Below are 14,210 nucleotides of genomic sequence, written 5' to 3'. Positions count from 1 at the left end.
CTGTTATGAGATTTTGGAAAATAAAAGCGAAAGTGTTCATGTTTTTAACAGAAAAGGGTGAACTTGTTGAGTGCAGCTTACTTGAAGATAAGACTGGCTCAGTGACCTTGCCTTTCTCACTGATATTACTGAACACCTTAACAACCTCAACTTAAGTTTGCAAGGGAAGGACTCCCTTTTCCCAACGCTCTTCAATTCTGTCAACATTCAAGGTAAAACTGAAACTGTAAGTGCTTTCAGTCGAAAAAATCTTGATCATTTCAAATGTCTGCTGGAGCTAAATTCTGAGAACAATGGCGATTTCCATATTAATTTTGAGAGATATGAGAACACTGTTTCTTCGCTAGCAGATTCATTTGAATTATGATTTGAAGATTTCAGTGATTTTAAAAAAAAATGTGATGCTCTTCACCAACCCATTCACCCTCTTGGATATCGAGATATAAAGTTATCCACCAGACCTGTAGATGGAAATTTTAGAAATGAAAAATCATTCCAGGCTGCATGCCAAATTCAGAGAATTGTGCAATTCACCAATACATCAAGACTTGAAGTTAGTACCACAGAATAACTTTCCTAGTTTGCATGAATTTGCTCTCTGTTATACATGTAGATTCGCCTCAACCTACGTTTGTGAGCAGACTTTTTCTACCATGAGTTTCATCAAAAATAACTACTGCTCCAAACTGACACATGACCACCTCAATAATCTTCTGCAGCTAGCATGTTCAAAATTGAATCCAAATATCGTCTGGAGCAAGCAGGCTCAGAAGCCACATTAAGTATGTAAGATTGCCATGTTTAATTTGTACGCCTAGTGACCATTACATATTTAGGCCTATGTTGGCCCTATAACAATTGTTGGAATTGTTATTATTTGTTTTATTCAGCTAAGATTGCCCTGTTTAAAAACATTAGTATTATTCATGACAATATTGCAAGTGGCATGCATGCGCATTCTAGTTTCACAATGTGGCACTCCTTTGCAAAAGGTTGGCCATCGCTGTTCTAAGCTAATGAAGGATGACCAATTTGTTTGAGACTGATTGGCTTCCTATGAAACTGTACCCCATGAGGATCATCAGAAGAAGAAGTGGTGATGATAGAGAGGAGAAAATAGACAAAAAAGTACTGGTACCCTTTTCCCTGTGGAAATGTCATCTCTCTTGAAAGAGGATGCCAATATAAAATTCATTTAATAACCATGACAAAACAATTCGATATAATGTTATTCTGCAAATAGCTTTGTAGACAAATCACTACTTAATGTGGTACTGAGCCATACAGACCTAAGAGCAGGAGTAGGCCATTCGGCCCTTAGAGCCTGCTCCACCGATCAATATGAACATGGCTGATCCTCTATCTCAATACCATATTCCCGCTCTCTCCTTATACCCCTTGATGCCTTTTGTGTCTAGAAATCTATCTAGCTCCTTAAATATATTCAGTGACTTGGCCTCCAAAGCCTTCTGTAGTAGAGAATTCCACAGGTTCACCACCCTCTGAGTGAAAAAATTTCTCCTCATCTCAGTTCTAAATGTCCTACCCCGTATCCTGAGACTGTGACCCCTCGTTCTGGACCCCCCAGCCACGGGAAACATCCTCAGATGCAAGTTTGATGCCTGGTGGGCGCAGAGTTAGCTAATCTTTGGTGGGTGGCAGATGGGACACCACAATTGGCCTCAATGTCTTTGGTTTAGATGAGAGGCAATAGATGTCAACCATGGTTGCTCCTCCTCCTCATTATCTAGTGTTCCCTCCTTTGTGCAGACATTGGTTGAGGTCAAGATTGAGCTTGGCTGTGATGCCCCGCTGGTATAGACAGACTGGATGCAGGGAGGATGTAAAGGGTGCCATGTGGTAAGAGTGGTGCTTCTACCCCATGGCAACGTGCCCCAGTGTGAGTAATGCCTTTGGGAAGAAGTGAGCTGGCAGGAAGGAAAACAGAGGGAGATGGGGTGAAAATTACATTGATGTAACGTTTAAATTGTTTCTTGCAACCAGCCTTATCAGGACAAAGTCAACACTTGTTCATGTAGCTGGATAAAACACTGATTTTGAATCAGCATCATTTTAAACATTTGAATAGGAAGCTATTGAAAGATACTGTAGAAAGTTTTTGCAACATAAATGTCCAGTAGAACTGAGAAACATGTAATACCTGTTTCTCTCTTTCAAACCCCGCCTCCAAATATTTAGTTCGGATTAAGGTTCTTAGATTTGTTTTATAGTTAAATAGATTATGCAGAGCTAAGGGATAATAATCCAGACCTTTTGTTAAATTACTTGTGTAGATTCAGATCTCGAGCAGACCAGATGAAAATGACTAACATGTGAGACACTTGAACAATTGCCTGCTGACTCTACTCCAGTGCTATAGCTGGAAGAGCATCAGCCTAATTTTATAATGGCTTCAGTTTCAATTTGGGAAGGATGTGGCAGTTAAATGAGTGGGGAAATGAGTTGTAGGGAAAGTGACTCTTGGTAAAAAAAACATATTGAGGATTTGTTGGGCAGGGGGGCAGGGAGTGGAATGGTGGGGAAGAGTTGGTCTCAGAATAAGGCGGTCTTGGGTTGAAGCCCCATTCCAAAGGTGGAGCACATAATCTAGGTTGGTATTTCAGCGCACTACTGAGGGCGTGATGTATTGTTGGATTGATTTTGAACGAGATGTTAAAATGAAGCCCCATCCACCTGCTTAAGTGGATTAAAACAATCCCATAGCACTATTCAAAGAACAAAGGACTTGTCGTGCTGTCCTTGTCAACCAATACCACCAAATTGGTCATTAGCTCATTGCTATACGTGGGTCTTGTGAGCAATGTTTGCCTATATAACAGTGATTGCATTTCAAAAGTAAGACATTGGCTGCAAAGCACTGTCAAACGTCTCAAGGAGTAGAAAGGTGCTGTTCGAATCTCTTTATTTCTTAGGGTACAGTAGTGAAGGGAAGTGTGGTGAGTAGTTAAGGGGTTGGAGCAAGTAATGAGGTCATGAGCATGTTTTTTTTTCCTTCCTTGATTCCTCCTCCTCCTGTGTCAAGGGGACATCTCATGTTTGGTATGATTCTTTGGATGATGGCAGGACTCTCCTATCTCACTGAAATGTTTCATTCATTCTTTAAACATTAAGTGTTGCCATATTTGAACATTCCTCCTGCATCTGCGTCAAGATATTGAGGTTCCTAAGCTAATAAAATTAATTTCTTGGCAGTTTTATGACTTATTACCACCCAAATACTTTTGATTCACTAACATAATCTATAAAACTCATGTTTATGGTTAATATAGGAGGATCAGTTAACAAGGAATTTTGTATGCTACAACATATTCAAATGTGCGTCAGTTGCTGAATTAGTTGTACCTTTGCTGGAACAGTATTATATATCTTGGACTGAAAATGCTACATTGTGTCTGACTTTATTTTCATTTCTGACCTATTCCAATAGTTAGTAAGTTAACAAGCACTGAGTAACTACTGCTTTTGTTTCTCCTTAGGAATCTCCCTGCAAAACCTGCAGAAGAAGCTCAGAAACACAGACAACAATATGAGGAAATGGTGGCTCAAGTAAAAAAACGAGGTTAAACACTTCTTTTCCATTTGTTGTATTACTTTTTTTTGTGGTAGTTTTCAGGGAGATATTTTTATGCCAAGTTTTCGACATGGCACAATGGAGCAGTGTCGATAGCTCTTAATGCAGGTTTCTTTTCAAAGTTGGTCTTTTTCCCCCCTCTTGTGCCACTACATTTCAACAGCAAGCGTCCCATGCAATAAATCTCTCATTTTTGAAGGTACACTGGGATTTGGTCTGGCTTAAAAAATCAAGGGGGTAATTTTAACCGAAATCCCGGTGGGAAACTGACTGGATCGGATCCGTTTTACATCCCACTCCATTATACTTTCCATTGATTTCAGTGGAAAACAAAATTGGATGGGTGCAAAACGGGCAGCCGATCCGATCCAGTCAGATTCCCCCAGGCGGGTTAGGTTAAAATTATCCCCAAGATTGTTAACTGCGGAAAATGAGAATGCAATGTAAGATTTATTCATAGCTGACATGTTTATGAATAAGAAATGGATCAAGATTTTGGACATCTTGTTGACTAGAAGTTTGTGCAGATGATCCGTAAGAGTGCTGGCATAGCATCTTTTTCTGCAGAATTTTCAGCCAAAAGCTTGTGTTTTTTTTGGATACTATTACAGAATGCCACTATTTTTGAACTGTTTGGAGAGAGAGCCATCTTGATTAAAATCACAAGTTTATATTAAGCTTGTAGTGTTTGTTCCGTGCAGAGCAAAAAGATGCTCAGAGGCGAAGGAAGTTGCTGGAAGACAGGTGTAAACTGGAAGAAACCATTGGTAATGCTGTGGTGACCTGGAACAATGAAATCCTACCCAACTGGGAGGCTATGTGAGTAAGGGGGAAACAAAATTAATTTACATTGTAATATTAAGAGAATTTGTGTGAATACTTGCTAGCTTCTTATTACTGATGCATTGGACTAATGTTGTACATACTGGCCATAAAATTTTCTTCAAAGTAGTCGCTAACTTGCAATAACTATAACAGGAGGTGATAAAGCTCTGAAATTTCACCCAACCGTAATACACACACTTTCATCTCTGACCGGTTACATTCCCTAGGTGGCTTAACCGTGATTTCAGCAGTACATGAATCAGAGTATTTGATTTTTTTTCCTGAATTTTCTCCCCATCTTTCCCGATCCCTTTTAGAAACTGCTCGTTCTGATGGCCTTCCCCAATTTTTCCATATGTAATGCCTAAGCCAATGCTCCCAGTACTTTGTTTCAATAATTTGGTATTGTACCATTTGTAAGAAGACTGATTGAGGAGAATGTTGGAAGACTTTAATTATTGGAGATCATTTGTTGAAGTTCAACCTCCAGGTATATAGCTCCCTCTGAACCTATCCTTTATTTCTTCCCCCAACTTGGCTTGGAGCTATTATCTCTTACTGTAGATGTCTCTGTGCTTTTTCTATTATTTGGTCTCAACGCTACCTCATCTGGTCAAAGAGCTTGGGGTACAGTCCAAATGGAGACCTTGTTATTACAACACAGTGGGAAAATATCCTTAACATTTCCTGAAAGGAACAATGTCCCAGGAAATTTCCCTGAATGGAATAGTTTGTCTGTTGAAGTTGAAATTCTTTCAGAGAATGTTTGCCGTAGGTAATCTAAAATGCTTAATACTAGGTATTGTAAAAATAATTCTTCAGCATTGAAAACATCACAGTTAAATATTGGGATTTTTTTGACCAGGTGACATTGATTTTGATTTATTAAAGATATGAACTTCATCTTAGTGGACATTTTTTTTGAAGTCAATGAATTTGTATCTTGTTTGTATATTTATAGTACAATACCTTTATTAGCCATAATTGAAATTGCCTTTTATTTTTTTAAAAAACCCTGAAGGTGTCATTCTCGTAAAGTTCGTGATCTCTGGTGGCAAGGGATTCCTCCAAGCGTAAGAGGGAAGGTGTGGAGCTTGGCAGTGGGCAATGACTTAAACATTACTCATGGTGAGTGTAGCATAGCTAACTCATTGTAATTGTATTAATAAATTAGAAATGTACCTGCAGTGACTTCTAGAGAATTTATGCAAGAACATTAAAGAAATTTATGTTTTACAATGGTTTAATATGGCTGATAAGGGGACAAGTTGTTGAAGGAAATATTAGGATGCTGGTTGGGAGAAGAGGGAGATAGTTTTATATCTGATCTGGGGTATTTATTGTCAAATCCAAGAGATCTCTTGCCCTTTCTTTCTTTTCTCTCTTCACTACACCCTTCCTGTATACGCATACCACCTTCCTGTTGCTTACATTTCCTAGGTTATCTGTCTCAATCACTGGAAAATATTTCTGTCTCCTAGCTTCGGTTAAAAGTTGAAATCTACTATTGAGAAACTTTCCAATGTTGCAATCAGGCCAGATTTAAACCATAGGAGACACCATACAACTAACCAGTTATGATGCAGTTCTGGTTATTTTGCAATAACTAAATGTAGCTTTTTTTTCCATTTTTATTCTATTAATTGTGATATGTTTCTCACTCCTCTTCCCTATCCCAATACAAAATTTCTGTTATATCAGGCTGATGCACTGGTTTCGCAAAATATCCCACCTGTGAAATTGCATTGTTCAAACTACAGTACCAATCTAGTTTGCAAACAGAAATCTATGCTTGTGCTGCTTGGATTACAATTGTTAAATCTTTAACACAGGTTTTTGATAGTGAAAAGCATTAATATGGATTTGACATTGTTTTTTTGGTGATGTGTACATTCCTCTCAGACCACGCTAGTTCTTCACATTGCTCATTTCCCTCTTAGAGGACTTTCAGTACTTGCAATATATGTAATTTATGTTTTTCTATTCTGTTGAGAGCCATGCTTTGTGGCAGGAAGCTTCTCTGAGGTGCATCAGTTTGGTTCTAAAGCACATTGTGATAAATATTTCTCAGTCTTTTTTTGCACTGTTTCTAAAATTGACATGCTTTTTTCATCATCTACCATGATACAAACTGCTTCACTTCAAAAAAACAATGTTGTTTTTCAATTTAAATTGAATTAATTTTAATGCTTGAATTTCTTCAGAAGTATTATAAATTCACTTCAAATAATTTTGTTTTTCAGAACTGTATGATATATGCTTATCACGGGCTAAAGACAAATGTAGATCTCTCAGTACAGCACACTCCGATGTAGACAATGAAGGTATTTATTTTGAGAGTTTAGCTGGGTATTCAAGGAGGGGTTTGAATAGAACTAACGTGTATTTTCCTTTTGCATCTGTTAACATTACAAGTATTGTATTTCTGTAAGCAGTTAATATTAGCATCTATTAAGCATCTGCCTGGGCAGATTCAGTGCCAATGTTAATAAGAAAGGATTGACTCTTGGGTTTGTTTGGAGGTCAGCATACGTTCTGAATGGGTATGGGGGGGATGGAAAGACTTGATTTAAATGATTAATTAGACCGTTAACCTGCAGACTGCAGCATACAACCAGTGCTTGATGACTTAAGAAATAGCAGCAGGAGTAGGCCATATGGCCCCTTTAGCCTGCCCTGCCATTCAGTAAGATCATGGCTGATCTTTGACCTCGACTTCACTTTCCTGCCCGATCCCCATATCCTGTGATTCCCCTAGAGTCCAAAAATCTATCGATCTCAGTCTTGAATGTACTTAACGATTAAGCATTGACAGCCCTCTGGGTAGAGAATTCCAAAGATTCGCAACCCTTAGTGAAGAAATTCCTCCTCATCTCAGTCTTAAATGGCCGACCTCTTATCCTGAGACTTTGCCCCCTAGTTCTAGACTCTCCAGCCAGGGGAAACAACCTCCCAGCATCTACCCTGTCAAGCTCCCTCAGAATCTTACGTTTCAATGAGATCACCTCTCATTCTTCTAAACTCCAGAGAGCATAGGCCCATTCTACTCAATCTCTTCTCATGGAACAACCCTCTCATCCCAGGAATTAATCCAGTGAACCTTTGTTGCACCCCCTCTAAGGCAAGTATATCCTTCCTCAGATACAGAGACCAAAACTGTACACAGTACTCCAGATGAGATTTCATAAAGCCTTGTACAATTGTAGTAAGACTTCCTTAGTCTTGTACTGCAACCCCCTTGCAATAAAGGCCAACATACCATTTACCTTCCTAATTGCTTACCGTACCTGCATGCTAACTTTTTGTGTTTCTTGTACGAGGACACCCAAATCTCTCTACACCAGCATTTAATAGTTTCTCACCATTTAAAAAAAATTCTGTTTTTCTATTCTTCCTACCAAAGTGAATAACCTCACATTTCCCCACATTATACTCCCATCTGCCACCTTCTTGCCCACTCACTTAACCTGTCTATAACACTTTGCAGACTCTTTGTGTCCTCCTTACAGCTTACTTTCCCACCTAGCATTGTATCGTCAGCAAACTTGGATACATTGCACTCAATCCCTTCATCTAAGTCATTGATATAGATTGTAAATAGCTCAGGCCCAAGCAATAATCCTTGCAGCACTCCACAAGTTACACCCTGTCAACCCGACAATGACCCGTTTATCCCTACTCTCTGTTTTATGTCCATTAACCAATCCTCTATCCATGCGAATATGTTGCCTCCAACCCCATGAGCCCTTATTTTGCGTAACAACCTTTTATATGGCATCTTATCGAATGCCTTTTGAAAATCCAAATATGCTACATCCACTGGTTCCCCTTTATCTACCCTGCTAGTTACATCCTCAAAAAACAGTAATAGATTTGTCAAACATGATTTCCCTTTCATAAAACCATGTTAACTCTGCCTAATCATATTATGATTTTAGAAGTGCCCTGTTACCAGTTCCTTAATAATGGGTTCCAGAATTTTCCTGATGACAGATGTCAGGCGAACTGGCATGTTCTCTCTCCCTCCTTTCATGAATAGCGGGGTTACATTTGCTACCTTCCAATCTGCTGGGACTGTTCTAGAATCTAGGGAATTTTGGAAGATCACAACCAATGCATCCACTATCTCTGCAACCACCTTTTTAGAACCCTAGGATGTAGGCCATCAGGTCCAGGGGATTTGTCAGCTTTTAGTCCCATTAGTTCCTCCACTACTTTTTCTCTACTGATATTAATTACTTTAAGTTCCTCACCCTTATTACCCCTTTGGTTCACCACTGTTTCTGGTATGCTTTTTGTGTCTTCTGCTGTGAAGACAAACAAATATTTTGTATCTAACGTCTCTACCATTTCCTTATTCTCCATTATAATTTCTCCTGTCTCAGCCTTTAAGGGACCAACATTTGCTTTTGCTACTCTCTTCCTTTTTACATACTTGTAGAAGATCTTACAATCCATCTTTATATTTCTTGCTAGTTTACTTTCATATTCTATTTTCTCCCTTTTTATCAATTTTTTGTCATCCTTTGGTTTCTAAAACTCTCCCAATCCTCAGGCTTACCACTCTTCTTCCCAACATTATAGGCCTCTCCTTTTAATCTAATACTATCCTTAACTTCTTTAGTTAGCCACAGATGAATCTTTTTTTTTCCTGTGGTGTTTTTATTTCTCAATGGAATGTATATTTGTTGAGAATATTCAAATATTTCTTTAAATGTTTGCCATTGCTTATCTACTGTCATACCTTTTAATCTAATTTCCTAATCTACCTTAGCCAACTTGCCCCTCATACCTATGTAATTGGCTTTGTTTAATACTCTAGTTTTGATTTAAGTATGTCATTCTCAAACTCAATGTGAAATTCTATCATATTATGATCACTTCCCCAGAGGATCCTTTACTGTGAGATTACTAATTAACCCTATCTCATTACACAATACAAGATTTAAATAGCCTGTTCCTTGGTTGTTTCCATGACGTATTATTCTAGGAAACTGTCTCGAACGCATTCCATGAACTCATCCTCCAGACTACCTTTGCCAATTTGATGTGCTCAATCTATAAGAAGATTAAAGTCCCCCACGATTATTGCATTACCTTTGTTACAAGCTCCTATCATTTTGTGATTAATACTCTGTCCAATGGTATAGCTACTGTTAGGGGGGACCTATAAACTACTCCCACCAGTGTTTTCTGCCCCTTGTTATTTCTTATTTCCATCCATACTGGTTCTGCTTCCTGATCTTCCAAGCCAAGATCTTTTCTCACCACTGTCCTTATGTCATCCTTTATTATCAGGGCTACCCCTGCTCCTTTTCCATTTTGCCTGTCTTTTCGAAACATCAAGTACCCTGGAATATTTAGTTCCCAACTTTGGTCACCTTGCAACCATGTCTCTGTAATGGCTATTAGATCAAACCCATTTATCTCTATTTGTGCCAATGTCACATCTGAAGCTCAGAATCTTTACTTAATGTCAGTTAGCTATCTTAAATTAAGGTTCTTTTTTATACAATTTCTCACTATAACATCTTCCTCTTCCTTCGAGAACACCATTGTCAGAGTTGCTAACTGATCCCCCATGCCCGACTTCTTTGTAGGATTCCACCGAGCAGCCTGCGTAACAACTACTGAAACGATCTCTAGTGGGTAGGACGTCATAAGACTAAATTTATGTCCCTCTGGTTTGATTGGATTACATATCCAGTCGCTTTCATTGTTGGGCAATATTTTAAACCTAACTTAATCTTCAATGTCTGCTGAAAATGCACCAATTCAATCCTCGAACAGTCAACAAAAAGAAATCAAATTGGTTATTGTAAAGTTGAAATACATTTTTTTTTTCCTAATAGAGAAATATAGTGGAGAATGATATTCTTTTAAAATAGCAGCAGGTACCATGGAGTAAGTGAATGATTAGTAGAAAAATAAATATTTTCTGGTATTGCAATGGTTAAATATTTGCTTGCTCATTGAGGGTTCTCGTTTTGCAGCATCACAAACTAAACTACCTAGCAATGTATTAAGTGGTACAGAATAATGTATATATTACTACTTTTCCAGACCTTGGGTTATCTGCAGCAGACAGGGAAGCTAGTCTGGAGCTCATAAAGTTGGACATTTCTCGCACATTTCCGAACCTTTGTATATTCCAGCAGGTAAATGTTTTCAACCTTTTGATCTGTGAAACATGAGGTGTATTTTGTGCGCAATAGGCTAGAAGTCCAATGGAATGTGCGTGCAACACCTATACATGCATATAAAAGTTCAGTGTGTCCATATAGTGGTTTGATTCTGGAAGTATCTGTAGCTAATCACTGTGCAGTATCTAAACTACTGACCAGTTATAAAATATACTGTTTAATGAAAATTGAGCTAAGTCTTAATTTGTTGAACATTTAACATGAGAACATAGCTCAATCTCTTAGCCCTCTTGCACCTCATGATTTCGAAAGATGACTTTGTGGGGATTGAGACAAAAACAGTCCCAATTTGCTGTCAACACAGTTCCCTAAATATATCTCTATGGTAATGAAGATGTGATTGAAAGCTGGTTTTCTATCATCACAGAATTATAGAAATGTAAATATCTTAAAATGCAGGTGAAACTTCCTGTTATTATTATGCAGCTTATATAGAAGTATATTTAGGCTTCCAGATATGTAAGTTATCCAATCCTACTGTGATAAACTGAGATAAATTTCAGCGCCATTGTCCAGTTCTTTGCAAATCATTGAACAGTGATTGCCATCGTTGATACAAGAACCACCTTCTAATACATTTGTGCAGGCTCCATTTCTAAAACAGCTTGCTCTAGAAATTTCACTGCAATAGCATACTGCTTTCCACTTCAACAAGCTAGTCCTGTTATAGCAACATTCAATTAAAATTATAATTGTAGTACCCTCTTTATGAGCATTAAGTATCTTGCAATGCCTTTTTTAGTTACACTGGAATAAAACTAATATCTACTTATTTTCACAGGGAGGTCCTTATTATGATGTACTACACAGCATTCTAGGTGCATACACCTGTTACAGACCTGATGTAGGATATGTAAGTCTCTCACACATATACAAATCAGCCATACCATTGAAAAATTAAATGAATTATAGTGGTTAACAGATTTCTTCTTGTGGTTTTAAGTCTGTAATTGAGCTTAGAAATATCCACGATACCTTGAGGAAGGATGAGGGTGCTTTCCCATAATTCCGAACACATTTGAGGGCAATCTAGGACAGGGGAAATTGGTTAGAGAGCCAGTCAATCAATATAATTCCTTCATACTTTCTTGTGACATTGGCAGAGTTTTTGGGCACATGTTGCCTTGTTGGTCACACTGTTAGGGAGGATCATGGAGAATGGTGAAGAAGGAAGCAACTAGGAAAACAAGGGATAAGAGAGAGACATAATGTTGCAGATTTTAAAAAGCTGCAAATGCTGAAAATTTGAAGTAAAACCAAAAATGCTGAAAATTCACAGGCGGCTTGTCAATAAGACAAAGGATAAATTAATATTTTGATGGATTCTTTGTCAGATCTGACGAAAGGCCCACACCGGAAATCTTATCTTTTCTCTTTACAGATGCTACAGTAATGCATCTTTTTCTTGTAACCCAAATTGGCACTTTTATTTGTGGTGGTCATAATTTTTATGCCCTTGTTACATTATGAACACCAATATGCGTGAGATAAGGAGCAACACATATATGACTTACCTCTGCATTGGTGTTGGCACTTCCCACTTTTCATAGAGGGATTTGGAGTATGCATTACATGTACCCTGCTTCACCTAGCTGTATTTACTTTGCTGTGTGAGTTAACTAGCCCAAGAGGGTCAGGCTTGTGCCAGTAAGGAATATCATAACTGCATATCATGACATGCATTGATACCTGGACCAAAATGCTAGCTCCAGCATGTTATGTTGGAGTTGATCTGTGTTACTCCATTATTAGCTACTTAGGTGGTCTCGCTAAAGATTGAGTAGTTGGTTCAAAAGTGTGGTTTAGCTGCTCTGTAATAGGATCTTCATGCTGCTATTGCTGTAAGTTTCAATATAAAAATCCGAATGTAACAAGGGCTTTAAGAATAGTTTTATGTTGCCCACCGTGGGTTTAACAAAAGCTATCTCAATACTGTACTGTACAATTGCTTGTTAGTTTGAAGTTGAAATATATTATAATATTCTGTCAAAAAATAAATCTTTGGACAATGTTACCAGTGAAGTGCAAGGTACCAGTAAAGACCTCTGCACTTGGAGAGTGACATTTTAAATTATTCTGTACAGGGGGCACTGAGATATTCTGCAGCAGCTGGTTATGTGTGAGGGCTTAGCATGCAATTGGCAACTTAGTGTTTAATTGAAGAAAGTATGCAATTTTTTTTTGAGGGGGGTGAAATGTTTGGAAAAGACAGGTGTGTGGTAAATGCTTTAAGACAGTTACATCTGAAAAAGAAATTTAGTTTTGCACCAAATCAAAATGGAGAATAATCTGCTTTCTGCTAATCTTGGATAGCAATATACAATATGTTTGACATTGAAGAAAAAACTATACTATCTACACCAATCATTAAATAATGAAATACCTATAATAAGGTATGTGGGTCAATTAAAGGCGGTAATTCAATCTCAAGTTTGATTTTAAAATATTTGAACTATGCTCTCTTTAACTAAATTAGAGGATTGATTACCAATGTCTTGTCATTCTTTTCTGGATATGAGTTGTTCATTTGACTAAATTATAGCCACTACATGTTCACTCTGAATTTTATTTCTTAAAAGGTGCAGGGTATGTCATTCATTGCTGCTGTGCTGATTCTAAACCTGGATACTGCAGATGCCTTCATTGCCTTTGCTAACTTATTGAACAAACCATGTCAAATGGCATTTTTTCGTGTGGACCATGGCCTTGTGAGTATTTCAACGACTTAGTCCTGTCATTGCAAAAGTCCCTTGGTATAGACAAGTTCTCCTGAGGAATGTTGAAAGCTTATGTAATTTTCAAGTGTGTAATTAAATGGTGGAATTGAATTTAAATTATATCCTGCCCAAAGGATGAGTTTTACTAATTCTCAACTCGACCTTTTTCATTAAGGGTGGGAAGGTGGGGGAAAAGGGCAGAGCTGGACATGAGAGAGCAAATAAACAAGATTTTGTCACAGTAAAAGTTTGCCTGTGTTGCAGAGCAGTATTAATGAATAGAGGTCATGCGCATGATATGTTTTAATATTGCTTTTTCTACAATTTCGTAATAGTTTGTGCCATGATGATGGAGAACCTAATTGGCAGGTTACAGAAACTTTTTAGTAGTAAGGCACAATATAGAAATGGTGATCTTGCATAGAGAAATTTTAATATCATCAAACTGGTTTGTTTTTTTAAAAAAAGTTGCTTTAACAATGTAGAGTATTAAAACATCATAGTTTGTAGCACAGAGAAGTCCCTGCTTATTGTACTGAATTGCTGCATTAAGACCATATTTCCCAACTGAGGATCGATCGGTTAGTGCATCTTTGCAGCCAGTCTCTAGAAGGTTCGAAAGAACAGCCCTGAATGCTTGTGTACTAAATGGGATGGGGAGAGTCAGAAGAGGAGTGATACACGACCAGCTTTTAGCGTAGGAACCTTGGACTGTTTTTCCCTCCCAACCCCATGAGTGCTCAGGCCAGTTGGTAGCAATGTCCCAAGATCAGTTAATTTAGCATGTATTGGAGATTAAACTCAGACGTATTCTTTGTTATGCATTTTTCATACAAAGCTTAACAGAATTTTTATATATAAAGTGCAGACTGA

The 14,210-nt window shown here is 37.9% G+C and overlaps 1 protein-coding gene across 2 annotated transcripts in view; it reads left to right on the top strand.

Moving 5' to 3' along the window:
• The window catches only part of LOC137328200 (TBC1 domain family member 14-like), a 93,275-nt gene that overhangs the window by 68,633 nt on the left and 10,432 nt on the right, over positions 1-14,210 (top strand). For both annotated transcript variants that reach the window (XM_067994319.1, XM_067994320.1), the window contains 7 exons: positions 3,498-3,580; positions 4,294-4,411; positions 5,439-5,545; positions 6,661-6,741; positions 10,481-10,575; positions 11,402-11,473; positions 13,200-13,328. In XM_067994319.1, coding sequence (XP_067850420.1) covers positions 3,498-3,580; positions 4,294-4,411; positions 5,439-5,545; positions 6,661-6,741; positions 10,481-10,575; positions 11,402-11,473; positions 13,200-13,328 — 685 coding nt within the window. The remainder of the gene's footprint in view (positions 1-3,497; positions 3,581-4,293; positions 4,412-5,438; positions 5,546-6,660; positions 6,742-10,480; positions 10,576-11,401; positions 11,474-13,199; positions 13,329-14,210) is intronic.

This window comes from Heptranchias perlo, chromosome 1 (assembly GCF_035084215.1).
Source record: "Heptranchias perlo isolate sHepPer1 chromosome 1, sHepPer1.hap1, whole genome shotgun sequence".
Classification (NCBI taxonomy): domain Eukaryota; kingdom Metazoa; phylum Chordata; class Chondrichthyes; order Hexanchiformes; family Hexanchidae; genus Heptranchias; species Heptranchias perlo.
This window is presented reverse-complemented; position numbering and strand designations above follow the sequence as displayed.